This window comes from Lates calcarifer, unplaced genomic scaffold (genome assembly GCF_001640805.2).
Source record: "Lates calcarifer isolate ASB-BC8 unplaced genomic scaffold, TLL_Latcal_v3 _unitig_81_quiver_1443, whole genome shotgun sequence".
NCBI lineage: Eukaryota > Metazoa > Chordata > Actinopteri > Centropomidae > Lates > Lates calcarifer.
The window spans coordinates 1,637-27,858 of NW_026118015.1; the positions used below are offsets into that span (position 1 = coordinate 1,637).

General features: G+C 41.1%; 1 protein-coding gene, 1 long non-coding RNA gene and 30 other non-coding genes across 33 annotated transcripts; 31 read left to right on the forward strand and 1 right to left on the reverse strand.

Annotated features, from left to right (window-relative positions):
- The first annotated feature begins 225 nt into the window (after positions 1-225).
- LOC108880025 (major facilitator superfamily domain-containing protein 4A-like) lies at positions 226-20,888 on the forward strand. The gene is made up of 10 exons (XM_018671484.2): positions 226-617; positions 2,401-2,599; positions 3,312-3,566; positions 6,110-6,239; positions 6,335-6,450; positions 6,747-6,920; positions 18,379-18,526; positions 18,874-18,944; positions 19,294-19,414; positions 20,504-20,888. The coding sequence occupies exons 1-10, from the start codon at positions 385-387 to the stop codon at positions 20,554-20,556; spliced, it is 1,500 nt and encodes a 499-aa protein (XP_018527000.1). The 5' UTR covers positions 226-384; the 3' UTR covers positions 20,557-20,888.
- Positions 7,825-7,897, forward strand: trnaf-aaa (transfer RNA phenylalanine (anticodon AAA)). The gene has a single exon. It is a non-coding gene; the product is annotated as a tRNA-Phe (tRNA).
- Positions 8,030-8,102, forward strand: trnaf-gaa (transfer RNA phenylalanine (anticodon GAA)). The gene has a single exon. It is a non-coding gene; the product is annotated as a tRNA-Phe (tRNA).
- trnaf-gaa (transfer RNA phenylalanine (anticodon GAA)) lies at positions 8,346-8,419 on the forward strand. The gene has a single exon. It is a non-coding gene; the product is annotated as a tRNA-Phe (tRNA).
- trnaf-gaa (transfer RNA phenylalanine (anticodon GAA)) lies at positions 8,823-8,895 on the forward strand. Its single transcript has one exon. It is a non-coding gene; the product is annotated as a tRNA-Phe (tRNA).
- Positions 9,054-9,126, forward strand: trnaf-gaa (transfer RNA phenylalanine (anticodon GAA)). The gene has a single exon. It is a non-coding gene; the product is annotated as a tRNA-Phe (tRNA).
- trnaf-gaa (transfer RNA phenylalanine (anticodon GAA)) lies at positions 9,530-9,602 on the forward strand. Its single transcript has one exon. It is a non-coding gene; the product is annotated as a tRNA-Phe (tRNA).
- trnaf-gaa (transfer RNA phenylalanine (anticodon GAA)) lies at positions 9,846-9,921 on the forward strand. Its single transcript has one exon. It is a non-coding gene; the product is annotated as a tRNA-Phe (tRNA).
- On the forward strand, positions 9,987-10,059 carry trnaf-gaa (transfer RNA phenylalanine (anticodon GAA)). The gene has a single exon. It is a non-coding gene; the product is annotated as a tRNA-Phe (tRNA).
- Positions 10,304-10,376, forward strand: trnaf-gaa (transfer RNA phenylalanine (anticodon GAA)). The gene has a single exon. It is a non-coding gene; the product is annotated as a tRNA-Phe (tRNA).
- On the forward strand, positions 10,620-10,692 carry trnaf-gaa (transfer RNA phenylalanine (anticodon GAA)). Its single transcript has one exon. It is a non-coding gene; the product is annotated as a tRNA-Phe (tRNA).
- Positions 11,211-11,283, forward strand: trnaf-gaa (transfer RNA phenylalanine (anticodon GAA)). Its single transcript has one exon. It is a non-coding gene; the product is annotated as a tRNA-Phe (tRNA).
- Positions 11,442-11,514, forward strand: trnaf-gaa (transfer RNA phenylalanine (anticodon GAA)). The gene has a single exon. It is a non-coding gene; the product is annotated as a tRNA-Phe (tRNA).
- trnaf-gaa (transfer RNA phenylalanine (anticodon GAA)) lies at positions 11,918-11,990 on the forward strand. The gene has a single exon. It is a non-coding gene; the product is annotated as a tRNA-Phe (tRNA).
- Positions 12,234-12,306, forward strand: trnaf-gaa (transfer RNA phenylalanine (anticodon GAA)). The gene has a single exon. It is a non-coding gene; the product is annotated as a tRNA-Phe (tRNA).
- On the forward strand, positions 12,550-12,622 carry trnaf-gaa (transfer RNA phenylalanine (anticodon GAA)). The gene has a single exon. It is a non-coding gene; the product is annotated as a tRNA-Phe (tRNA).
- Positions 12,946-13,018, forward strand: trnaf-gaa (transfer RNA phenylalanine (anticodon GAA)). The gene has a single exon. It is a non-coding gene; the product is annotated as a tRNA-Phe (tRNA).
- On the forward strand, positions 13,262-13,334 carry trnaf-gaa (transfer RNA phenylalanine (anticodon GAA)). The gene has a single exon. It is a non-coding gene; the product is annotated as a tRNA-Phe (tRNA).
- Positions 13,578-13,650, forward strand: trnaf-gaa (transfer RNA phenylalanine (anticodon GAA)). The gene has a single exon. It is a non-coding gene; the product is annotated as a tRNA-Phe (tRNA).
- On the forward strand, positions 13,894-13,966 carry trnaf-gaa (transfer RNA phenylalanine (anticodon GAA)). Its single transcript has one exon. It is a non-coding gene; the product is annotated as a tRNA-Phe (tRNA).
- On the forward strand, positions 14,290-14,362 carry trnaf-gaa (transfer RNA phenylalanine (anticodon GAA)). The gene has a single exon. It is a non-coding gene; the product is annotated as a tRNA-Phe (tRNA).
- Positions 14,606-14,678, forward strand: trnaf-gaa (transfer RNA phenylalanine (anticodon GAA)). The gene has a single exon. It is a non-coding gene; the product is annotated as a tRNA-Phe (tRNA).
- trnaf-gaa (transfer RNA phenylalanine (anticodon GAA)) lies at positions 14,923-14,995 on the forward strand. The gene has a single exon. It is a non-coding gene; the product is annotated as a tRNA-Phe (tRNA).
- trnaf-gaa (transfer RNA phenylalanine (anticodon GAA)) lies at positions 15,239-15,311 on the forward strand. Its single transcript has one exon. It is a non-coding gene; the product is annotated as a tRNA-Phe (tRNA).
- On the forward strand, positions 15,830-15,902 carry trnaf-gaa (transfer RNA phenylalanine (anticodon GAA)). Its single transcript has one exon. It is a non-coding gene; the product is annotated as a tRNA-Phe (tRNA).
- On the forward strand, positions 16,061-16,133 carry trnaf-gaa (transfer RNA phenylalanine (anticodon GAA)). The gene has a single exon. It is a non-coding gene; the product is annotated as a tRNA-Phe (tRNA).
- On the forward strand, positions 16,537-16,609 carry trnaf-gaa (transfer RNA phenylalanine (anticodon GAA)). The gene has a single exon. It is a non-coding gene; the product is annotated as a tRNA-Phe (tRNA).
- On the forward strand, positions 16,853-16,925 carry trnaf-gaa (transfer RNA phenylalanine (anticodon GAA)). The gene has a single exon. It is a non-coding gene; the product is annotated as a tRNA-Phe (tRNA).
- On the forward strand, positions 17,169-17,241 carry trnaf-gaa (transfer RNA phenylalanine (anticodon GAA)). The gene has a single exon. It is a non-coding gene; the product is annotated as a tRNA-Phe (tRNA).
- trnaf-gaa (transfer RNA phenylalanine (anticodon GAA)) lies at positions 17,565-17,637 on the forward strand. Its single transcript has one exon. It is a non-coding gene; the product is annotated as a tRNA-Phe (tRNA).
- On the forward strand, positions 17,881-17,953 carry trnaf-gaa (transfer RNA phenylalanine (anticodon GAA)). Its single transcript has one exon. It is a non-coding gene; the product is annotated as a tRNA-Phe (tRNA).
- Positions 20,889-21,024: 136 nt separating the features above from the next.
- On the reverse strand, positions 21,025-25,171 carry LOC108880026 (uncharacterized). Of its 2 annotated transcripts, XR_001960420.2 has the most exons (3): positions 24,967-25,171; positions 24,599-24,718; positions 21,025-24,497 (listed from the first exon to the last, which is right to left on the reverse strand). It is a non-coding gene; the product is annotated as an uncharacterized LOC108880026 (long non-coding RNA). The 2 variants fall into 2 exon arrangements; XR_001960419.2 differs by lacking the exon at positions 24,967-25,171 and having other exon boundaries at positions 24,599-24,957.
- Between the last annotated feature and the right edge of the window lie 1,051 nt (positions 25,172-26,222).

The following is a 26,222-nucleotide window of genomic DNA, read 5'->3' on the forward strand; positions in this document are numbered from 1 at the left end:
TCTCACAGAGACTCTCAATACTCACAATTTATTAAGTGTTTGTATAGTGCTTATAAATGATAAACAGGGTACCTAAAGTGAAGCGTTACCGATAATGCAGCATATATATATTCTCATTGATAGCACATCTCTCAGCGAACTACTGATCTGAAACCAGTTAGGAACAGGGCGGGCCTTTGGGGCATCAGCCAATCACTGTCAGGTCCGTCAACAGGATAACTGGCGGCCAACTGGAAACTACTCAGTCTAAGCTCTGTTTACTTTCTTCGTTGGCACTTTGTTTTTTCAGTGTGACAAGAGTTCCGCAGTGTCCTTGTAAATGAGCAGCTGGTAGTTGTCTGGTCTCTGCAGCGCTCAGGAGTTCAACCGCCCCTGAAGACCAACATGAAGCTGCTGGACGAGCGAATCTGGTCGCTATTCAAGCGCCACTGGCAGCAAACTCTCACCTACTGGAGTGTGTTCTTCAGCTTCGGCCTGTGCATCGCCTTCCTGGGACCCACCATACTGGACCTGAGGTGTCAGACCCAGTCCACTCTGCAGCAGATCACCTGGGTCTTCTTCTCCCAGCAGTTGTTCCTGCTGGTGGGCAGCAGCATGGGAGGACTCTGTAAGAAAACGTGAGTCTTGTCAGTGAGCACAGGTTGTTTTTTGCCTTCAAGTCATGCTGAACATGAACATGACTTAGAGGTAGAAACCAGCCGTGACATCCCTGTAATATTCACATGAATATTATCACAATAATATACTCTGTGTATTTATTCCATCTATTAATGCCTGGAAATATTTGAAGGACAAATGGTAACATGCTCTGTTTTGGATCCTGGCGTCCACAGTTAAAGAACAGAACCTAACTTCTGAGTGTTGCTTATGAATATGATTGAATGTGATCTGAAAGATAAAAGTGGTGAAAATTCTGTTTGGTATCTCAAAGACCCAAGCTATAAAATATGGTTAAACATGGCTTTTCATCTGCCCTATGTTGGAGATCAGTACGTAAGATCTGTAGATCAGTAAGTATTTGAAATCCCCAGTAAGTCTATTTTGGATTTTTCTTATGGAAGTATCAAAAGATTTAGACTTCTAGAATAACTAGAAAAACAAGTCTCTCTATCTGCTTGTACAGTCCAGTCTACCCTTGACTAGAGCTGTGCACCCATGTATTGTTAAACCTCTAGAAAGCCCTGGGGCTGTGCACATAGCTACCATTCAGGACTCCAGGTCATTTCCTCAGTAATATTTCTGTAATTTCAAAATCTTGGATGATTTTTGGAAGACGCACAGTCCTGCCCTTGAGGCTGAAAAAATGTGTGACTGTTAAAATGTATGGACCTGGAGTGTGTCAGTGCACACACTGAGACTGTCACTTTTGACAGTTAGACTGAACTGTAAATTTGACTGGCAAATCTGTAACATTCAAATGGCAGTTGGTTGTTTCAGGTCTGTGCCACACTTCACACACTGAGTAGCCACTGAACTGTGACCTCAGGTGTAAATGTGAATGTTTGTGTGAAGTGGATATAGGGACATTTGAGCCAGGTGAGCACTCAAATGTGTTTGTATCTAGTGTTTTAATACACGAGATATGATGTTTGACACATTATCTTTACTTACTACAGGTTGCTTTCTAGACATGCTTATCACCTTGTTACCCGGCCATATACAGTACGTACTTCTATATTGAGATTGTGGTAGCTGATGCAGTGTCTTGTACTCTGGGCAACCTCATACTGCTGGATTGACTCCTGTCTTTTTAACATCTAACACTGCTTAAAAGGGAGTGTTTTGCATTAGGGTTGACACATTCTTCATATATACACCCAGCTAAAAGCTTAGTGAGCACAGGCTATCTGATTCAAGTTACTGTATATGGGAATGTTTTTAAGGGCAAAATGCTCCTTTCTTCTTTGAAACCAATTTACAGTAGCACATAGTGGTTCATTTAATAAAAACATGAACATTTATTACATTCATATGTTTACTCAACAAACTAATGTTATGTAGGACAAGGTTAAAAGGAGAGTGGAAAGTTGGCAAGAAAGAAGGAAAATAGAGGGTGAAGATAATGTGGAGGTGTACTGAGGCTGGAGGGGTGTGATAAATATACTGGGTAAATAAAAGTTAGAGGGTCAGCAGACCTTCAAGGTGACTTTACTAAAACAACAGGTGGGAAATCCTAACTCTCTGTGTAATCTGGTCTGGGCTAAGTAACTGCACCACTCAGTTTAATAACAATGTGGTTTGTTAATTAAGCTTAATATGTTGAATATACAGTCATGTAAATAGAAAATCTATAATTTTGCCATAAATTCACCCTGTCAATGACTGACTAAATGTATTTTTATGTCATGATAGTCTAAATACACTAGATAATGCTGTGTGCCAACCCTGTGTCTTCTTCAGACTCCTGTTCTCCCTGTCAGCTCTCTTGTCCTGCACTCTCGTCATCTCGTTCGTGTTTGCCATCATACCGCTATGTCACCATGTGGTACTGTTGTCCATCACGATGGCACTTGCTGGCAAAGCCATGGGGGTGATTGACACCATTGCCAACCTGCAGCTCGTGAAACTGTACCAGAAGGACTCTGCCATCTTCTTGCAGGTCAGAGAAGGAGAGGGAGGGGAAAGGACAACTGTGAGTGTCTGTGTGTTTGTGTCTGAAGATGTCGCTGTGAATGGTGGGCCAATACAGTAACATAGTAGAGTTCATTCTGGTTAATATACTTTATTAATGAAGTAAAGAAATTATAGAAAGTTGAAGCATTAATCAATGCTGCATCAATATTTTTACATGAACAATGGTTGCTTGCCTATGTGTAATGACCTGATGACCTATTTTAGCTGACAATTTTGTTTTACGGTACAGTTTGTTTTAGTCTAATACAGCCTAAAAATGTCTTAGAACGTGATCTGCCCTTGTATATAGTCACTGAAACTGCTAACCCACAAAAAATAGACTTGAATAATATATAGAGATTAATTTCAAAATGAGAATGACAAAGTTTCTTTTGAAATACTGTTCCCACCTCTCCAAAATATCAACTGGGCCAAAATGGACAGTGTTTCTCTCTCATATAATAACTTAAAGTCATATGTCTCTCCTTATATTTTCTACTTTTAAGTCTGTGATCTTTAAGATTTTTGGCCATTTTACTCAACATTAGCGGACTTACAGTGTAGATGCAGATGGAAAAAAATAGGAGAGGGAGAGGGCTATGATATGCAGTTATATGGTGTTAGTCCTAACCACTAGGCCACTAATATATAACCACTAATACATAATCTTAAGGGGATATTTGTTCATGTCTCCCCAGGCCTTACATTTCTTCATAGGCCTGGGAGCACTAGTCAGTCCCTTGGTGGCTGATCCTTTCCTGGCAGAGGACAGCTGTGTTCTGGGTGCCAACTGGACTGCCAATGCATCCTCTTCCTCGGACCTACAGCACCTCCGCAGCAGTCTTGCCGGGCACGGAACAGCACTGCATAACATCTCCCAGTATCCTCTACACACTGAGGGTGTCGTCATCACAAGGGTTTCCTATGCTTTCTGGATCATGGCTCTTATCAATGTGAGTTCATGACACTATTACATGAGTCATAAAGAATGATGTTGACAGCAAAACATACAATACATACTAGTATAATTCACACTGCTTAATATGTTGGCTCAAATGTATATTACTTGTGGATGAGACAATGACAGCGATTCTTGTAGACAGTAAGATATGAAGCCAGGTGTAGCTGTGTGATTTCCCTAAGAATGAAGATAAAACTACCTTATAAAAAGCCGCCATATAAACTCATAAGTCTCTTTTACTGAGCAAGGATAGTCATGGTTTGTTAACAAGTGGGGTCATATTTTAAAGGTTTGAACATCATTTCTGTATGAGGCAATACGTTTGTTCTCACTAAAGCAGTTACTGAGAACACGGAGGACAAACACCAGCAGTCAGATGATCAGACAGGTTGATAATCTGAACCATTTTATTCATGAAAGCATACCCGAAATGTTTGTAATAATTCCTCATTTCACAAGAAAACTGTGCAGGGATGGATGTTTGCCTTGAATAATTTGCCTTGATTTTCCCTCCTGTTAATATCCTGTCTGATTGTCAGACTGTTTTTTTTTTTTTTTTTTACATTGAGTGAGTTTGTAAATCTCAGCATTTATCCTGGTGAGTATAAAGTCATAATTACCAAGAGGACTATGAAAATATAACCCAATTTGTTAATTGGCAGTTTTTTAAAGAGGCAGGTTTTGACAAATTTGAAAAGGACATAAAGATGGAGCTGCTTTTTCAGCGATAAATGTAAAGATCTTTGCAAAGGTTGTTATGGGTGACCTCCCGAATCAAAAGGAAGTGCAGTGTGGGCCTGAGCATCAAGCAAGCAGATGGGTTGATTCAGTATAATGTCAGGAAGGTTTCTCTGTGTTTGTTTTGTCGAATTCGGAACAACAATTCAAAGTAATACCAGAAGTCTCTTCTAGCAGAGCATAGCACAGGAAACTAATTCCTCTTCAAGTCACTTTTAATATCATTGCCAGTCTTATTATTCTGTCTCTTTATGTTGATAGATCTGATCCCTTGTTTCATGAATGCAATAGTTTGTTTACACTTGGGTTACTGGCGTGAAATTGAATTCTATTTTCTATTTTTTCTATTTTCTATTCACATTTTCTTGTTGTGCTTTCCTAAACATGGCACTGCTTCCTAACCAATTTGTCCAAGTATAAAAGAAATACATACGTGAACATATCTGAAAGACACCCATAATTGTACATGCAGCCTGGAGAGATATAATTTGTGGTAATTTGTTTAAATGAATTTGGACGCAGTTTAAACAAAGCTCTTACGGAAACATGATTTTCCTTAGTTCATTTCTGCTGGAGAAAGCAAATTCTCTGTGTGCATCTGCATGACAAAAGACTGTGGACAGCTAAAATAGCAGAATGGAGTGGCTGAATGAAGAGAGCTCATGACATACAGCATATTGTCCTTGTATTTAAAAGATGTCTGACCAAAAGCCAACTAAACTAGCCAACTGAACATTTGAGTATTTAATAATTCAGTGCAGTAGCAGCGTCCTCTTTCACTATACAGTTAAAATAAGGAAGCCATGCTTCAAAACTAAGTTGGAAGTAGAGGAGAAATCTGTTTTCCTGATCTGCTGCATGTATACACAGATGTACAGTAACCAGGTTAATACAGTGCATTTAAAAGTGATCCCTGATTACCTCAATAACTTGATTTCTCTGAGTAACTGACAACATGACATAACAACTTGTCTAACTACGGAGCAGGTCCAATGTTATGGCATTATATACAAAGTACAGTTTAGGCTAATAGGAATGCAATTATTTTTGCAGGTATTTTGTCATTAACCAAAGTATCAGACATATTCATTCTCAGCTGATGATGGCATTAGAGGAAAAGTCATGGAGCACACATCTAATTGGCACACACCTGTGGCAGTGGGCTGAGTCTATATAGGCCACCCCCTTTTGTTCACTCTCTCTCTCACACCTGCGATACAGTGAACTAAATGCAATTTTTGTCACTGTAAAATTTGAAAGGCAAAGTGTATAATTACAAATAAGATTTAAACATCACTGCATGATTAACTGTTGATACTGATGGCATCTTGGACCTGTCGACCAACAAGATAAAACTCAACCAAACTCAGCAGTACTGACTTTTTTTAAGCATTGCAGAAAAAAAAACTTGATGCATAATTCCATTATTTACCTATCCCATGACCAGATTTCCCATGCAGCGTTGCACAGTATCACATCAAAATGACCAAAATGGAATTAAGTGAGATAATTAAATTCCAAACAGTTTTGTTGCTCTTGTGTTCTTGTTTCTAGATTTTTGTTCCAGAAATATTTGCATTTCTTTAGATGTCTGTGAGCCTTGATATTGCCCTTCAGATGAAGTTATAACCTGATTCAAACCTAAGCAGAAATACAGCTGTGTTTCTGTTTGAACTGGATCTGTTCCAAGTAAAGGACAAGTTAAGACTTTTATGGGAGGAGGTTCACAAATTGAATCAGCTGACAGGAAGTCTTGACTGTTAAGTTAAACAAAAGCCTCTTTGTGTGTTCTGACAGCTTCCTGTGCCAGCAGTAGTGTTTGCACTGATGTACCACGAGAGATTGCTACCTTGCTTCAGTAACAGCCCACGTCTGCTGGACAGAGACACTTTGTCCAGCACAAGCCCCACTGGGGACAGTGGCCAAGGTAATGCATATGTGTGTGTGTGTGTGTGTGTGTGTGTGTGTGTCTTTGTGGCCAAACTATTCCTATAAAACCTCTCAATATCCTTGTCCCTCTAGGACACGGGAATGTGTTTGTTTGCTGTAACCCTGCCAAGCTCCAGGGTCGCCCTGCTTCTTTCTTCATCCTCCATGCTCTAGGTGGAGCCATCCTCTTCATCACTGATGGAATTATAGTGAGACTTCCTGCTAACACATGTATACACACAGACACATTTAACACTGCACTCTGTGTCAGGAGTTTTCAAACCATGAGATGTGTGAGGAGTATGGGACACTTGCTGTGGGGTACAGAATTCTAGGACAAGACTCAGAGACAAGACTCCTAAGTCCAAAAACAAGGGGAAGGTTATTATAGCAATCAAGTTACTTAAAAAGACTTAGTGCCTGATTGCAGTTTGTTTCAAAAATGACACTCCCTCACTAAATCGTAACTCTGTGCTAACCTCCAGCTGTGTCTCACGGCCTGCAGGGTTCCTATGCTGGTTTCGTCTACACCTATGCTGTATCCCCTCCTCTGCTCATGGGTCATAAAACTGCCGGCTGTCTGGACAGTATATTCTGGGCTTCCATCACAGCAGGAAGACTGGCTTTCATCTACCTGTCCTACAGATACACAGCACCCAGGCTGCTCACATTGAGTCTGGTATGAACACACATAAACAAATACAACTTGAAATGAATATATATATAGTTGATATTACAGTGTCGTAGTGCTCAACAAGTGAAAATCAGGGGTCAAGTTTTGTATTTTTCCCACACTGGGTGGTGTGTCACACTGCGTAGCAATTTCTTGTAAGAGCAATACAGTTCATGCACAGCTGGCAAATGATAGTACAAACTAAATATTTGAAGTGGGTTAAGGAGGATTACTATCTCTCTATTAGTCTTTATAAAGACAGCAGGATCTGATAGCCAAACTAAACTGCTCTGTCATCCTCTGCATTTTTAAGAACACATAATACAAACATGGCTCATAATCACCTGGTGTGAGAAGGTCAACTCCCTGCTGTTCTTCTGGGGAGAATCACCACAGATCAAACTTACTACTTGTTTTTTGTGACACTTTGCTTTTGTTAGTGCCGTCGCATTAACCATTAGAGTCCTGAGCCTATTTTGGCCGTTTTTGAATACTTTTGATTTTGTATTCATGTACCACATTACAAAATGTTTAACATGCCCATATCTGGAACAATTGCAGAGAGATCTTATGGTCCATGAAATCTTTACTGAATCAGTCCTGTGTTTTGCACCCCGTAGCCTCTATACACAAAACCCAAAGTGCCAAAATAGCTCCATTGGGAGAGTGTTAGACTGACAATCTAAAAGACCCTGCTTTAATCCCAGGTTTTGGTAGCAGATGTGCATGCTTGTCAGGACACTTTCCTTTGCTTAGTGCCGTCAACTTAAAATCAGTCTGGGGCTTTTCATTGTTGACTTTCCTACATATCCATCCGTTAATGTAAATGAAAACACTTGCAGGCAGATTTCTTGTTCATGAAATCTTTACTGAATCAGTCCTGTGTTTTTCTATACAAGAAATGAGAAACACCAAAATAGCTCAGTTGGGAGAGCATTAGACGAAAGATCTAAAGGTCCGTGGTTCAATCCCGGGTTTCGGCAGCAGATGTGCTGTCATTTCGTTAGTGCCATTGACTTATTATCAGTCTCAGGGACATCTTCTGCTTCATGAAAACTTTTCTGAATCAGTCCTGTGTTTTGCACCCCATAGCCTCTTTACAAGGAGCACAAAATGCCGAAATAGCTCAGTTGGGAGAGCGTTAGACTGAAGATCTAAAGGTCCCTGGTTCGATCCCGGGTTTCTGCAGCAGATGTGCTGTCTTGTCAATCCCGGGTTTCAGCAGCAGATGTGCTGTCTGTTCAGGACACTTTGGTTTGGTTTGTGCCGTCGACTTAAAATCAGTCTGGGGCTTTTCATTGTTGATCTTCCCACATATGTACCTGTTATTGTAAATGAAAACAATTGCAGGCAGATTTCTCGTTCATGAAATCTTTACTGAATCAGTCCTGTGTTTTGCACCCTATAGCCTCTTTACAAGGGACACAAAATGCCGAAATAGCTCAGTTGGGAGAGCGTTAGACTGAAGATCTAAAGGTCCGCTGGTTCGATCCTGGGTTTCGGCAGCAAATGAGCTGTCTTTTCGGGGCACTTTGGTTTGGTTAGTGCTGCCAACTTAAAATCAGTTTGGAACAATTGCAGGGAGATCTTCTCGTTCATGAAATCTTTTCTTAATTAGTCCTGTGTTTTAGCTAAAGGTCCCTGGTTCGATCCCGGGTTTCGGCAGCAGATGTGCTGTCTTTTCAATCCCGGGTTTCAGCAGCAGATGTGTTGTCTGTTCAGGACACTTTGGTTTGGTTTGTGCCGTCCACTTAAAATCAGTCTGGGGCTTTTCATTGTTGATCTTCCCACATATGTACCTGTTATTGTAAATGAAAACAATTGCAGGCAGATTTCTCATTCATGAAATCTTTACTGAATCAGTCCTGTGTTTTGCACCCTATAGCCTCTTTACAAGGGACACAAAATGCCGAAATAGCTCAGTTGGGAGAGCGTTAGACTGAAGATCTAAAGGTCCCTGGTTCGATCCCGGGTTTCGGCAGCAAATGAGCTGTCTTTTCGGGGCACTTTGGTTTGGTTAGTGCTGCCAACTTAAAATCAGTTTGGAACAATTGCAGGGAGATCTTCTCGTTCATGAAATCTTTTCTTAATTAGTCCTGTGTTTTGCACCCCATAGCCTCTTTACAAGGGACACAAAATGCCGAAATAGCTCAGTTGGGAGAGCGTTAGACTGAAGATCTAAAGGTCCCTGGTTCGATCCCGGGTTTCGGCAGCAAATGAGCTGTCTTTTCGGGGCACTTTGGTTTGGTTAGTGCTGCCAACTTAAAATCAGTTTGGAACAATTGCAGGGAGATCTTCTCGTTCATGAAATCTTTTCTTAATTAGTCCTGTGTTTTAGCTAAAGGTCCCTGGTTCGATCCCGGGTTTCGGCAGCAGATGTGCTGTCTTTTCAATCCCGGGTTTCAGCAGCAGATGTGCTGTCTGTTCAGGACACTTTGGTTTGGTTTGTGCCGTCGACTTAAAATCAGTCTGGGGCTTTTCATTGTTGATCTTCCCACATATGTACCTTTTATAGTAAATGAAAACAATTGCAGGCAGATTTCTCATTCATGAAATCTTTACTGAATCAGTCCTGTGTTTTGCACCCTATAGCCTCTTTACAAGGGACACAAAATGCCGAAATAGCTCAGTTGGGAGAGCGTTAGACTGAAGATCTAAAGGTCCCTGGTTCGATCCTGGGTTTCGGCAGCAGATGTGCTGTCTTTTCAATCCCGGGTTTCAGCAGCAGATGTGTTGTCTGTTCAGGACACTTTGGTTTGGTTTGTGCCGTCGACTTAAAATCAGTCTGGGGCTTTTCATTGTTGATCTTCCCACATATCCACCTTTTATAGTAAATGAAAACAATTGCAGGCAGATTTCTCATTCATGAAATCTTTACTGAATCAGTCCTGTGTTTTGCATCCTATAGCCTCTTTACAAGGAGCACAAAATGCCGAAATAGCTCAGTTGGGAGAGCGTTAGACTGAAGATCTAAAGGACCCTGGCTCTATCCCGGGTTTTGGGAACAGATGTGCCGTCTGTTCAGGACACTTTGTTTTGCACCCTATAGCCTCTTTACAAGGGACACAAAGTGCCGAAATAGCTCAGTTGGGAGAGCGTTAGACTGAAGATCTAAAGGTCCCTGGTTCGATCCCGGGTTTCGGCAGCAGATGTGCTGTCTTTTCAATCCCGGGTTTCAGCAGCAGATGTGTTGTCTGTTCAGGACACTTTGGTTTGGTTTGTGCCGTCGACTTAAAATCAGTCTGGGGCTTTTCATTGTTGATCTTCCCACATATGTACCTGTTATTGTAAATGAAAACAATTGCAGGCAGATTTCTCATTCATGAAATCTTTACTGAATCAGTCCTGTGTTTTGCACCCTATAGCCTCTTTACAAGGGGACACAAAATGCCGAAATAGCTCAGTTGGGAGAGCGTTAGACTGAAGATCTAAAGGTCCCTGGTTCGATCCCGGGTTTCGGCAGCAAATAAGCTGTCTTTTCAATCCCGGGTTTCAGCAGCAGATGTGCTGTCTGTTCAGGACACTTTGGTTTGGTTTGTGCCGTCGACTTAAAATCAGTCTGGGGCTTTTCATTGTTGATCTTCCCACATATCCACCTTTTATAGTAAATGAAAACAATTGCAGGCAGATTTCTCATTCATGAAATCTTTACTGAATCAGTCCTGTGTTTTGCACCCTATAGCCTCTTTACAAGGGACACAAAATGCCGAAATAGCTCAGTTGGGAGAGCGTTAGACTGAAGATCTAAAGGTCCCTGGTTCGATCCCGGGTTTCGGCAGCAAATAAGCTGTTTTTTCAATCCCGGGTTTCAGCAGCAGATGTGCTGTCTGTTCAGGACACTTTGGTTTGGTTTGTGCCGTCGACTTAAAATCAGTCTGGGGCTTTTCATTGTTGATCTTCCCACATATCCACCTTTTATAGTAAATGAAAACAATTGCAGGCAGATTTCTCATTCATGAAATCTTTACTGAATCAGTCCTGTGTTTTGCACCCTATAGCCTCTTTACAAGGGACACAAAATGCCGAAATAGTTGGGAGAGCGTTAGACTGAAGATCTAAAGGTCCCTGGTTCAATCCCGGGTTTCGGCAGCAAATGAGCTGTCTGTTCAGGACACTTTGGTTTGGTTTGTGCCGTCGACTTAAAATCAGTCTGGGGCTTTTCATTGTTGATCTTCCCACATATCCACCTTTTATAGTAAATGAAAACAATTGCAGGCAGATTTCTCATTCATGAAATCTTTACTGAATCAGTCCTGTGTTTTGCACCCTATAGCCTCTTTACAAGGGACACAAAATGCCGAAATAGCTCAGTTGGGAGAGCGTTAGACTGAAGAACTAAAGGTCCCTGGTTCGATCCCGGGTTTCGGCAGCAAATGAGCTGTCTTTTCGGGGCACTTTGGTTTGGTTAGTGCTGCCAACTTAAAATCAGTTTGGAACAATTGCTGGGAGATCTTCTCGTTCATGAAATCTTTTCTTAATTAGTCCTGTGTTTTGCACCCCATAGCCTCTTTACAAGGGACACAAAATGCCGAAATAGCTCAGTTGGGAGAGCGTTAGACTGAAGATCTAAAGGTCCCTGGTTCGATCCCGGGTTTCGGCAGCAAATGAGCTGTCTTTTCGGGGCACTTTGGTTTGGTTAGTGCTGCCAACTTAAAATCAGTTTGGAACAATTGCAGGGAGATCTTCTCGTTCATGAAATCTTTTCTTAATTAGTCCTGTGTTTTAGCTAAAGGTCCCTGGTTCGATCCCGGGTTTCGGCAGCAGATGTGCTGTCTTTTCAATCCCGGGTTTCAGCAGCAGATGTGCTGTCTGTTCAGGACACTTTGGTTTGGTTTGTGCCGTCGACTTAAAATCAGTCTGGGGCTTTTCATTGTTGATCTTCCCACATATCCACCTTTTATAGTAAATGAAAACAATTGCAGGCAGATTTCTCATTCATGAAATCTTTACTGAATCAGTCCTGTGTTTTGCACCCTATAGCCTCTTTACAAGGGACACAAAATGCCGAAATAGCTCAGTTGGGAGAGCGTTAGACTGAAGATCTAAAGGTCCCTGGTTCGATCCCGGGTTTCGGCAGCAAATAAGCTGTCTTTTCAATCCCGGGTTTCAGCAGCAGATGTGCTGTCTGTTCAGGACACTTTGGTTTGGTTTGTGCCGTCGACTTAAAATCAGTCTGGGGCTTTTCATTGTTGATCTTCCCACATATCCACCTTTTATAGTAAATGAAAACAATTGCAGGCAGATTTCTCATTCATGAAATCTTTACTGAATCAGTCCTGTGTTTTGCACCCTATAGCCTCTTTACAAGGGACACAAAATGCCGAAATAGCTCAGTTGGGAGAGCGTTAGACTGAAGATCTAAAGGTCCCTGGTTCGATCCCGGGTTTCGGCAGCAAATAAGCTGTCTTTTCAATCCCGGGTTTCAGCAGCAGATGTGCTGTCTGTTCAGGACACTTTGGTTTGGTTTGTGCCGTCGACTTAAAATCAGTCTGGGGCTTTTCATTGTTGATCTTCCCACATATCCACCTTTTATAGTAAATGAAAACAATTGCAGGCAGATTTCTCATTCATGAAATCTTTACTGAATCAGTCCTGTGTTTTGCACCCCATAGCCTCTTTACAAGGGACACAAAATGCCGAAATAGCTCAGTTGGGAGAGCGTTAGACTGAAGATCTAAAGGTCCCTGGTTCGATCCCGGGTTTCGGCAGCAAATGAGCTGAGCTGTCTTTTCGGGGCACTTTGGTTTGGTTAGTGCTGCCAACTTAAAATCAGTTTGGAACAATTGCTGGGAGATCTTCTCGTTCATGAAATCTTTTCTTAATTAGTCCTGTGTTTTAGCTAAAGGTCCCTCGTTCGATCCCGGGTTTCGGGAACAGATGTACTGTCTTTTTGGGACACTTTGGTTTGGTTAGTGCCATTGACTTATAATCAGTCTGGAACAATTTCAGGGACATCTTCTGGTTCATGAAAACTTTTCTGAATCAGTCCTGTGTTTTGCACCCCATAGCCTCTTTACAAGGAACACAAAATGCCGAAATAGCTCAGTTGGGAGAGCGGTAGACTGAAGATTTAAAGGTCCGTGGTTCGAGTCCGGGTTTCGGCAGCAGATGTGCTGTCTTTTCAATCCCGGGTTTCAGCAGCAGATGTGCTGTCTGTTCAGGACACTTTGGTTTGGTTTGTGCCGTCGACTTAAAATCAGTCTGGGGCTTTTCATTGTTGATCTTCCCACATATGTACCTGTTATTGTAAATGAAAACAATTGCAGGCAGATTTCTCATTCATGAAATCTTTACTGAATCAGTCCTGTGTTTTGCACCCCATAGCCTCTTTACAAGGGACACAAAATGCCGAAATAGCTCAGTTGGGAGAGCGTTAGACTGAAGATCTAAAGGACCCTGGTTCGATCCCGGGTTTCGGCAGCAGATGTGCTGTCTTTTCAATCCCGGGTTTCAGCAGCAGATGTGCTGTCTGTTCAGGACACTTTGGTTTGGTTTGTGCCGTCGACTTAAAATCAGTCTGGGGCTTTTCATTGTTGATCTTCCCACATATCCACCTTTTATAGTAAATGAAAACAATTGCAGGCAGATTTCTCATTCATGAAATCTTTACTGAATCAGTCCTGTGTTTTGCACCCTATAGCCTCTTTACAAGGGACACAAAATGCCGAAATAGCTCAGTTGGGAGAGCGTTAGACTGAAGATCTAAAGGTCCCTGGTTCGATCCCGGGTTTCGGCAGCAAATAAGCTGTCTTTTCAATCCCGGGTTTCAGCAGCAGATGTGCTGTCTGTTCAGGACACTTTGGTTTGGTTTGTGCCGTCGACTTAAAATCAGTCTGGGGCTTTTCATTGTTGATCTTCCCACATATCCACCTTTTATAGTAAATGAAAACAATTGCAGGCAGATTTCTCATTCATGAAATCTTTACTGAATCAGTCCTGTGTTTTGCACCCCATAGCCTCTTTACAAGGGACACAAAATGCCGAAATAGCTCAGTTGGGAGAGCGTTAGACTGAAGATCTAAAGGTCCCTGGTTCGATCCCGGGTTTCGGCAGCAAATGAGCTGAGCTGTCTTTTCGGGGCACTTTGGTTTGGTTAGTGCTGCCAACTTAAAATCAGTTTGGAACAATTGCTGGGAGATCTTCTCGTTCATGAAATCTTTTCTTAATTAGTCCTGTGTTTTAGCTAAAGGTCCCTCGTTCGATCCCGGGTTTCGGGAACAGATGTACTGTCTTTTTGGGACACTTTGGTTTGGTTAGTGCCATTGACTTATAATCAGTCTGGAACAATTTCAGGGACATCTTCTGGTTCATGAAAACTTTTCTGAATCAGTCCTGTGTTTTGCACCCCATAGCCTCTTTACAAGGAACACAAAATGCCGAAATAGCTCAGTTGGGAGAGCGGTAGACTGAAGATTTAAAGGTCCGTGGTTCGAGTCCGGGTTTCGGCAGCAGATGTGCTGTCTTTTCAATCCCGGGTTTCAGCAGCAGATGTGCTGTCTGTTCAGGACACTTTGGTTTGGTTTGTGCCGTCGACTTAAAATCAGTCTGGGGCTTTTCATTGTTGATCTTCCCACATATGTACCTGTTATTGTAAATGAAAACAATTGCAGGCAGATTTCTCATTCATGAAATCTTTACTGAATCAGTCCTGTGTTTTGCACCCCATAGCCTCTTTACAAGGGACACAAAATGCCGAAATAGCTCAGTTGGGAGAGCGTTAGACTGAAGATCTAAAGGACCCTGGTTCGATCCCGGGTTTCGGCAGCAGATGTGCTGTCTTTTCAATCCCGGGTTTCAGCAGCAGATGTGTTGTCTGTTCAGGACACTTTGGTTTGGTTTGTGCCGTCGACTTAAAATCAGTCTGGGGCTTTTCATTGTTGATCTTCCCACATATGTACCTGTTATTGTAAATGAAAACAATTGCAGGCAGATTTCTCATTCATGAAATCTTTACTGAATCAGTCCTGTGTTTTGCACCCTATAGCCTCTTTACAAGGGGACACAAAATGCCGAAATAGCTCAGTTGGGAGAGCGTTAGACTGAAGATCTAAAGGTCCCTGGTTCGATCCCGGGTTTCGGCAGCAAATAAGCTGTCTTTTCAATCCCGGGTTTCAGCAGCAGATGTGCTGTCTGTTCAGGACACTTTGGTTTGGTTTGTGCCGTCGACTTAAAATCAGTCTGGGGCTTTTCATTGTTGATCTTCCCACATATCCACCTTTTATAGTAAATGAAAACAATTGCAGGCAGATTTCTCATTCATGAAATCTTTACTGAATCAGTCCTGTGTTTTGCACCCTATAGCCTCTTTACAAGGGACACAAAATGCCGAAATAGCTCAGTTGGGAGAGCGTTAGACTGAAGATCTAAAGGTCCCTGGTTCGATCCCGGGTTTCGGCAGCAAATAAGCTGTTTTTTCAATCCCGGGTTTCAGCAGCAGATGTGCTGTCTGTTCAGGACACTTTGGTTTGGTTTGTGCCGTCGACTTAAAATCAGTCTGGGGCTTTTCATTGTTGATCTTCCCACATATCCACCTTTTATAGTAAATGAAAACAATTGCAGGCAGATTTCTCATTCATGAAATCTTTACTGAATCAGTCCTGTGTTTTGCACCCTATAGCCTCTTTACAAGGGACACAAAATGCCGAAATAGTTGGGAGAGCGTTAGACTGAAGATCTAAAGGTCCCTGGTTCAATCCCGGGTTTCGGCAGCAAATGAGCTGTCTGTTCAGGACACTTTGGTTTGGTTTGTGCCGTCGACTTAAAATCAGTCTGGGGCTTTTCATTGTTGATCTTCCCACATATCCACCTTTTATAGTAAATGAAAACAATTGCAGGCAGATTTCTCATTCATGAAATCTTTACTGAATCAGTCCTGTGTTTTGCACCCTATAGCCTCTTTACAAGGGACACAAAATGCCGAAATAGCTCAGTTGGGAGAGCGTTAGACTGAAGAACTAAAGGTCCCTGGTTCGATCCCGGGTTTCGGCAGCAAATGAGCTGTCTTTTCGGGGCACTTTGGTTTGGTTAGTGCTGCCAACTTAAAATCAGTTTGGAACAATTGCTGGGAGATCTTCTCGTTCATGAAATCTTTTCTTAATTAGTCCTGTGTTTTGCACCCCATAGCCTCTTTACAAGGGACACAAAATGCCGAAATAGCTCAGTTGGGAGAGCGTTAGACTGAAGATCTAAAGGTCCCTGGTTCGATCCCGGGTTTCGGCAGCAAATGAGCTGTCTTTTCGGGGCACTTTGGTTTGGTTAGTGCTGCCAACTTAAAATCAGTTTGGAACAATTGCAGGGAGATCTTCTCGTTCATGAAATCTTTTCTTAATTAGTCCTGTGTTTTAGCTAAAGGTCCCTGGTTCGATCCCGGGTTTCGGCAGCAGATGTGCTGTCTTTTCAATCCCGGGTTTCAGCAGCAGATGTGCTGTCTGTTCAGGACACTTTGGTTTGGTTTGTGCCGTCGACTTAAAATCAGTCTGGGGCTTTTCATTGTTGATCTTCCCACATATCCACCTTTTATAGTAAATGAAAACAATTGCAGGCAGATTTCTCATTCATGAAATCTTTACTGAATCAGTCCTGTGTTTTGCACCCTATAGCCTCTTTACAAGGGACACAAAATGCCGAAATAGCTCAGTTGGGAGAGCGTTAGACTGAAGATCTAAAGGTCCCTGGTTCGATCCCGGGTTTCGGCAGCAAATAAGCTGTCTTTTCAATCCCGGGTTTCAGCAGCAGATGTGCTGTCTGTTCAGGACACTTTGGTTTGGTTTGTGCCGTCGACTTAAAATCAGTCTGGGGCTTTTCATTGTTGATCTTCCCACATATCCACCTTTTATAGTAAATGAAAACAATTGCAGGCAGATTTCTCATTCATGAAATCTTTACTGAATCAGTCCTGTGTTTTGCACCCTATAGCCTCTTTACAAGGGACACAAAATGCCGAAATAGCTCAGTTGGGAGAGCGTTAGACTGAAGATCTAAAGGTCCCTGGTTCGATCCCGGGTTTCGGCAGCAAATAAGCTGTCTTTTCAATCCCGGGTTTCAGCAGCAGATGTGCTGTCTGTTCAGGACACTTTGGTTTGGTTTGTGCCGTCGACTTAAAATCAGTCTGGGGCTTTTCATTGTTGATCTTCCCACATATCCACCTTTTATAGTAAATGAAAACAATTGCAGGCAGATTTCTCATTCATGAAATCTTTACTGAATCAGTCCTGTGTTTTGCACCCCATAGCCTCTTTACAAGGGACACAAAATGCCGAAATAGCTCAGTTGGGAGAGCGTTAGACTGAAGATCTAAAGGTCCCTGGTTCGATCCCGGGTTTCGGCAGCAAATGAGCTGAGCTGTCTTTTCGGGGCACTTTGGTTTGGTTAGTGCTGCCAACTTAAAATCAGTTTGGAACAATTGCTGGGAGATCTTCTCGTTCATGAAATCTTTTCTTAATTAGTCCTGTGTTTTAGCTAAAGGTCCCTCGTTCGATCCCGGGTTTCGGGAACAGATGTACTGTCTTTTTGGGACACTTTGGTTTGGTTAGTGCCATTGACTTATAATCAGTCTGGAACAATTTCAGGGACATCTTCTGGTTCATGAAAACTTTTCTGAATCAGTCCTGTGTTTTGCACCCCATAGCCTCTTTACAAGGAACACAAAATGCCGAAATAGCTCAGTTGGGAGAGCGGTAGACTGAAGATTTAAAGGTCCGTGGTTCGAGTCCGGGTTTCGGCAGCAGATGTGCTGTCTTTTCAATCCCGGGTTTCAGCAGCAGATGTGCTGTCTGTTCAGGACACTTTGGTTTGGTTTGTGCCGTCGACTTAAAATCAGTCTGGGGCTTTTCATTGTTGATCTTCCCACATATGTACCTGTTATTGTAAATGAAAACAATTGCAGGCAGATTTCTCATTCATGAAATCTTTACTGAATCAGTCCTGTGTTTTGCACCCCATAGCCTCTTTACAAGGGACACAAAATGCCGAAATAGCTCAGTTGGGAGAGCGTTAGACTGAAGATCTAAAGGACCCTGGTTCGATCCCGGGTTTCGGCAGCAGATGTGCTGTCTTTTCAATCCCGGGTTTCAGCAGCAGATGTGCTGTCTGTTCAGGAGACTTTGGTTTGGTTTGTGCCGTCGACTTAAAATCAGTCTGGGGCTTTTCATTGTTGATCTTCCCACATATGTACCTGTTATTGTAAATGAAAACAATTGCAGGCAGATTTCTCATTCATGAAATCTTTACTGAATCAGTCCTGTGTTTTGCACCCTATAGCCTATAGTACTCAAAATCAAATCTGAATTAAGAGAGAAGATCCCCTCCCATAAAACTGGCATATTCAGGAATTCAGATTCCTTCCCCTGCCTTTCTTTTTCGAAAAAAAATGAACAAGGACTGGTTTTGCAAGTGCACAGACTTTGTGTATGCTCACTCACTCACTTTCTATCTCTTTCTCTGTTTGTATGTATGTCTGTCTTAGGCGGGAGTCATACTGGTGCAGTGCCTGTTGCTGATCTTCTACACCAGCTGTGTTTTTCTTTTCATTGGTACTTGTGTTTTGGGACTGTGCATCAGCAGTGTGTTTCCTTCCATGCTAGCTTTTACAGAGGACATACTAGACTACAAAGGTTAAAAAATCACACAAACACAAACACACACATATACACAAATTCTGATAAACACAAAATCAGCATCAGAAGGATAAACTACAACAACTGTAGATAAAGGACTAAAAACATTTAATTAATGGATATATAAATGTAAATGTATTAATTTATACAAGTTGAACTTAACATTGAGACAAATACAGCTTCAAATATTAATAAAGAAAATTAAAAATAGATAAAAGACCTACCTCATTAACATACATACATAGACAAAAAGAGGAAAATATAATGAGTTATTAATGAATAAGACACTTTCAGCTCTCCATAATTGTAGGCAATTTCTGTCTCTTTTCTCTTGTGTGTTAAAGGTTGTGCCACAACTGTCCTGGTTACCAGTGCCAGCACAGGAGAGATGATGCTGCAGCTGCTTGTTGGATTGGTAAGAAGTCTTTGATGACTGCGAACACATGTCCTTTTCTTTATAATAATGATTAAATTCAACACAATGTTTCCTCATTTAATATTTTCACATGATTCAAGGTTACTTCTGCATTTGTTTGTGCCTTTTGATACCTAAGTTTTTTTGTTTTGTTTTTTTTCTATTTGCTTGTCTGCACAGTGCAACTGGCTGCCTAATGATTTTAGATCAGGCTTTCATGTCGATTATTTCAGCAGCATTCAGAATGAATGCAAGCAAGAGGAAGAATGAAGCAGAAATACTGTCAATATAAACTTGTTCTGTAGCCATATTGTTTTCCAGTATTGATTGCATGTATCTCTTCCTGCAGGTGATCCACAGTCAGGGCAGTTATGCTTTCCTGTTGTGTTGTACAATAGCCTCCTTTATCAGCTTCTGCCTTTTCCTGCTGCTCCTCTATGTCCAGCGCATCCACAGTAACTGCCACAGAGGTAAACACACATCAGGTAGACACACAGAAGATAATGAATGAAATTCCAAAAACACTGGACTATGTTTGGAAGTAAAAAATCAAAATGGCTCAAAGAAAAAGGCTGTACAACACTGATGTCACATAGCAAAAGGAGACAGCAATGTATACAATGTAACTGAAAATGACTTGGAAATAAAGAACCCTAGGGTGCATACAAACCAAACCAAGTAGATGCTGTAGTGGAGGAGAAAGCAGCAGCAGCAACACAAACTAAACATGTTATTGCACACAGAGTGAGATTCACTGGAAGAGATTATTGTACCAGTGTTGTGAGCTGAGTGTAGTCTTTATTTTTTGGTCTTTCATCACGTCTGATGATGTTCATATTTTTATATGTTCCTAGTGTAAGAGTACATAAACTGCACTGCTTATCTTCCCATACCACAAAACCTCTATTAAATAGTCAGACTAGGTAGTTAACAGCTTTCTGCTTTTGTAGGGCAGTAATGAAGTTTGTCCCACAGGTGTGAAACCAGTGACAAAAAAGAAACACAAAGAATAAAAACAAAACATTTCAAGAAACAACAACCAAAGAAAAAAACAAAACCTCAAAGTTTAGAAATATTACCACTAATAACACCATTTGTGTGTGATGAAGGCCACTGGGTTTGGTAAACCATGGTGATAAGATATTATGCATTGGTATGGCGATAATGGCAATAATGGAATCATTTTCATACAGTCCCTGATAGTCATGTGTAAGAATAACTCAGGCATTTTTTATCCATGTCGTGATTGATTTTCCAGCAGGCGTGCATGCACAGGTAGCAGGAAAGCCTTAAGACCTCCTTTTTCCGTAAATAACAGAACGACAGCTGCCGACAAATATGTTAATATTGAATCTAAGTTAATACATTGTGCAGTAATAACAATCCATACAGGTTCTAGTCATTATACAGCAGTGCATTGCTGTGTGAGATCAGGGTGTAAAGAAAATTCTTAATTTGTTTTACTTGTTGTTGAGCTCCACCAGCAGCCTGCAGGATATCAGTTGTATGTGTGAATCTGAATTGCTGTGAATGAACTTATCAACATTTTTTTTTCACAGATTCATCTGAAAACATGGACATGAAAGAGAAGCCGAAGACAGGAGGCTCATGATCTGGGTCTCAGATCATGAGACCCAGATCATGAGCCTCAGGCCTTTCCACCAAGGACAATGGAAAGGGAGCATGGGTGAACATTCTCAGAACACTGACATTCCCTCATTTTAGCCCAGTGCCAGGATATGAACGTCATCCTGGACTTCTCCAACTGAACATTTTTGACCTGAAGAGAGGTCTACTTATAAGCCTGATGATCAATAAGCAGTTTAAGGGATGTACAATACTAAATTAATTTTATTAATTAATTAATTTTTGGTACGACAATTTCTTTCAGCACGTTATAACTCTGCTGTAGCTTGATTTAAAAGACACTTTGATGATTAAGTATTAACTTTTCAGTATGAATGTGAATGAATGGTGGAGATAAAAGTGTTTTTATGGTCAAAATATGATTCATATCAGTTAGTGGTTTTGTGGTTTCATTAATGATACAAGATAAAATGACAGAATAGAGGAGACGTGGTTAGCTTGAGATCTTTTATTATTGGTCTCACCTATCTCTTTCATTATAAACACTTCCTCTACACCTCTCACACATCAATATGCCACTTAAGACAGTAGCTTGTAAACATTTGAAAAAGCATCAAACAAATAGAGAACTTGACAGAACGAAGCAAGAACTGGGTCATTTCTTTTTAAAACAAGATCTTACATTTCAAGGTAAGTTGAAGGAAAAACATCATCAGAAGATACAAATGAAGAACTATTCAAATGACAAGTTTAAGATGACTTAATGGAGGAAAGTTTTAAATGGACTTTAAGGTCATTATTGAGCTATTTCATAGAGTTAATGCAAAAATGCAATTTAAGCGACCAATTCTATTGGGCTTGACTATAAATTCAAATAAATAAATATTTGTGGTCGTGCCTAATTCCAATCATTGTCAATTATTTGATATGTAGAAGATTAAATTTAACCCTTTTTTGTGGTATAAAATACTAAGTGCATAATCGTATCCTCCCTTTGGGAAAAAATACATTTCTCAGTAAGCAAACGACAACAATGTGTCATCAAAGAGGAAATCTGAGTCATAGAAAAGCGACAGAATCCAATACAACAGGAACCCCGAAATTTTAAGTGCAAACGTTTCATCACAACATCTGCATGTACAATATCAACACTATATCAAAACACTTTACATATAAAACAGAGATTTAGATTTCTCCCCATAAGGCTTTGATTCCCAAAAAAAGCCAATGCCACCATGGGGCAGCCGCCTCCCAACTCCATAAGAGGAAAACAACATCAAGAAACACATGCGCGAAGAGAACATTAAATCAGAGAACCCAAAATAGCAGACATCTAACTATCTGGCCGTTACAAAAATAGAAATTAATCTTAAAATTCTATTGGTGTTACAGGAAAATAAAGAGTTTACACAAAAATGATAATCAGGTTTTATATATATATTTATATATTTTTTCCTAGTAGATCTGTTAACACAAACATTTATAAGCAGGTTGGAAAGAGATATGGCTGCCAAATCTTAAAACATGGCCTGATTCAGTTTATAAGCTATGCATATTAACCCATGTTGCTGTCTGTATTTACAGTAATGCAACCTGACGAACACTGCGGCACATTTTAAGGTCCTGCAGTGCAGAAGCTGTGGCAGACCATATGAGCTGCAGTAAGCTCACATAAAACACCCCTCTGAAGTTTTACTCCAAACTCCTGGGGCTCTGGTTTGGTCTATGCAAAGATATGGCATTAAAACAAACAGGAACGCTGTCGTATATTGTTAGCTCTATACTAATTTTTAAATGATAGAACTCCACACATGGGAGAGAAACTTGGGCTTGGCTGTGGTAAGGCACCATATATCAATGTGATGGACTGCAGTTTGGGGGGCAATGTCTGTTAGTTGACTAAAAACTAGCACAAGTTCCCCCGTACAAGATTTGCTGGTCATCCATCCCTGGGTTACAAAGTGACACTTAGGTAAACACGCACACTAGCGTGTCCTATCTAAGTATTGTGTAAACAAGTGTGAAGTACAATATCCGTGTTTAATAGCATAGAAAGGTGGGATCTACCTCTGGAGTCTGTGTTTCAGACATATGGCTTCAAAGTCATATACAAAACAGGTGCAAACCTTTCATGGCTGATAATCTAGAGGAGCAGGTTTTAGTGGAAAGGAAGGTGCTTAAAGTTCCAGAGGGTTGTACAGTCCTCAGGATTAAAGGTTGGTGTATTTCAGATTGCTAAGCTGAAGCAAAGGTGAAAGCTAGACTGCTACACTGAGAGTCTAGCTTGTAAGATTTGGAGGTTCAATCTGGGTTTAAATAAATGTTGGGAAATACACTTGCTTATATATTACCAAAAGTTAGATACCCATTATGTCTGCACTGTAAACGCACCTCTGGGGCCAGCAGTCCATAAACATAGAGAAACAGTGGGAGACAGCTACTGAAAAGCTTAAAGCTTGCATTGATGTTTTACATTTTTGTTTATGTATGTATTAAGCACACAGGATATAAAGTGTTAATTGGTGACGTTAAGAGGTGCACATATTGTTACCTTCTGTAGGCTAGCTCTTTCCCCATTTCAGTCCTGCAAAGCCAAGTTAACCGACTGGTGGTTCCAGTTATATATTTACCATACAGACATAAGAGCGATAACGATCTTCTTGTTTAATTTCCGGTCACAAAACAAAGTGTATTTCCCAAACTGTCACACTATTGATTGAAAATTTGCCATTTCACTACAACTTGTATTTAAAAAAACTTAAAATAATTGTCTCTAAAATAACTGAAGTCTGGCTGCCTTTAACAATGTAGAGTTAAGTTACAAAAGGCAACATCAGAGCAGTAAGACATACAAGATTTGTGAGTTGTTGCCTGCAGTGTCAATGCTCAGAGAGAGTTATGGCTTCACATTCTTTCATTCCCACATGAAAGCTTACCGGCGGGAGGCAGGCCAGGCCACACTGGCTTTCACTGCTATTTCTACTTTTAATATACACACATAAGAACAGTTACATAGAGGCATGATTCAAGGTTCAACTTGGGTTATTATGGCCATGTCACAATAAGTCAGTCAAGGTAAAAGTTCTGTTGGATATGGCCAATTAGCCAACATTTCGAAGCAGCTGAGGCAAGGCCTGGCATTTAAGTTCAGGTTGAGAGCTAGGTAGAAGATAAAACAGTTGCAGGTAAACATGCAAGTTGTCAGGTTAAAGCGCTACCCATCAACAAGTGTACTGGTTAAGGACAAAGCACAAAAAGGAACAGAACTGCTGTCAGCAGGGGAGAAAGCTGGTTAGGAACTGATAACTGAAAATGGAAAAGTATCCTTTTTTGGCAGTAACACTTTTGGACAAGATATGACGGGGATTCTATAAAAGGAAAGATTCACATATCTGCAATTGCACTGGTCTGTGTGTCCAAGTATGAAGCAGATTGTGTCTACTGAGGGTCCAATCCACATGCATACACTGTTGCCATGGAAATTCCTCCCTTTTTCAAATTGTTGTGACATGAATGAGGATCCCAAAAAGCCAGACAAAATGAATTCCTAAGTGCATACAGAACAACAGCATCAGTATGTATGAGTGCAGAATAGCAACCTCAGGGTGCAAAAGCTATGAAACAAACTGAATGTGTTACCCTCATCCATCAAACCTGGACTGTCAAAATCGTTCAAGGTCTTCCCTCCACACAGCAGATTGTAGTGTGAATTCTGTGGCAGCGAACTTTAAAGCACCAGAGTAAAGGGGAATGGCAATGACTGAGCTTCCACATTACTGTCCTGAATGTGGGTGCAGGAGATGGAGCTGGAGGGGGGAAAGTGTCTGGCTGTCTGGGTCCAAAATGTGATGCTGTGGGGGGTTAATCCTATGTCTTTTGAGGGTCTGGTGAAATGGGGCCAGGTGTGTTGGTCCCATCCATACTGTGTACAGGGATCTGGAACTGGGGGGTGAGGACAGACGGAAACTGCAACAAGAGAAGAATGAAGTGTTAGGCCAAATCTGGACAGAGTGACTACATGCTACTAGATAAGAGCAGAAAGAAGTTATATACACTCATGTACTAACTTGGAACAGGTGGGCTCCCTGTCGTCGTGTGGCTGGGCTGAGTGGAGCCACTGGACTGAGTGTGCTCCAGAAGTGGATGTTGGACAGCAGAGGACTGGGGGTCAGCAACAGAGTGGGAGTCTGAAGAGGAAGATATACAAGACAGATTCATGTCACTTTCACACAACCTGAACAGTAAACAGCATGGCTGATATTGGCTGACTTTTGCAGATATATTTTATCAGTGTATATGGAAGACAAGAACTAATAAGAAATTGCTGTAGAGAAATGTTCCCAATACATATAAGGTTTGTCCAGTGGACAGCACTGACATAATGTGATATGCACTGAATATTTCAGCAGTAAACTCTTTATAACTACTTACTCACAGGTTTCAATGGGATCTTAAATATCCCATGGTTTGAGTGATATTAACTTTAATCCATATGCATCTGTGCTGAACATCAAGAGACAAGTTCAGCTGAATCCTCCTATACGGGGAAGAGGCACTGCTTTAAGTAAATTACTGACAGGAGAGAAATCAGAAAGCAGAACTCATGTATGTGAGCTGACTGGCAGTCTGAGCTGTGGATCCCATGACCAGACCTGACCTGACCTGCACGCAACAGGGACAGAATAAAAACAACATTGTCTGAACCAGCAGATTTAATAGACTCAGATATTCTATATAGTAGCACACTGAATCATGTGGTCTGCATACTGCATCACCGAGGAACAACTTAACACCTCAAGAACAAGACCCAAACAGCCAGGCATCACAGAAAGCTGCTGCACTGCTGCCACCTGCTGGTCACAATCACTAAATGCTAGGAGGTTCTTTGTGCAAAATCAATCCGTGACTCTGTTCAGTTAGATTTATGATGCCTGTCTATTGATGTGTTTTCTATGTGGTTAGTCTGTGATATAAACAATAGATTTTTTTTCACCTCCCCCCTTCACCGCACATAATAAATGGAGAGGCAAATAACTGTATAACTGTAACTAAACATAACGTATCTTTTCATTTGATATTATTTGTGATGTCTATACTTACATTTAGAGGTGCTACTTAGATAGCAGTATCACTTCAAAAGTAGCACTGAGCTTTGCACAACTTCTGCAATGAAAAATCTAAATCAACAAACCTGTTCTCTCAAGAAAAAATAAGATTTTTGATAAATGGCTACAACAAAAGGCTGAATACATTTCACTATGAATTCGAACAAATTTTAATGATTTTTATTCATGTAGTACTGGTGCACTTTATGGGGCATGCATTGATCTATGGCATGAATGTCAAGGAGTAAGGAACTTACTAAAATAAAACAACTGTGGGCAAATAGTTAACAAAGAAAATACAAGTCAATCTAATAGTATGGCGACATCACATTATTGAAGCAAACAACGCTATGGGACATCAAAACAGTTTGGAACAATCATTTATAAGCTCACTGGCAGCTCATATACTGTAGCTGTGCGACATGAGTTACTGTTGTCTCTTCAAAATGATGCAGTGAGATGATGTCCACTGTTTGTTCCACCTCCTGTAGGATCTAGTAGTGACATGCGTTGCCCTGATCATAGGGCATGTTTATCTCAGCAAACCCAGACTAAATCAAACTGACTGCAGTACAAGTCTATACAG

What these genes read in the sequence shown, in the direction of transcription:
- LOC108880025 (XM_018671484.2), top strand. Translation starts at nt 385, where the DNA reads ATGAAGCTGCTGGACGAGCGAATCTGGTCGCTATTCAAGCGCCACTGG. An exon ending in CACTGGGGACAGTGGCCAAG is followed by an intron (nt 6,240 to 6,334) that starts GTAATGCATATG and finishes TTGTCCCTCTAG; the next exon opens with GACACGGGAATGTGTTTGTT. An exon ending in TCATCACTGATGGAATTATA is followed by an intron (nt 6,451 to 6,746) that starts GTGAGACTTCCT and finishes CACGGCCTGCAG; the next exon opens with GGTTCCTATGCTGGTTTCGT.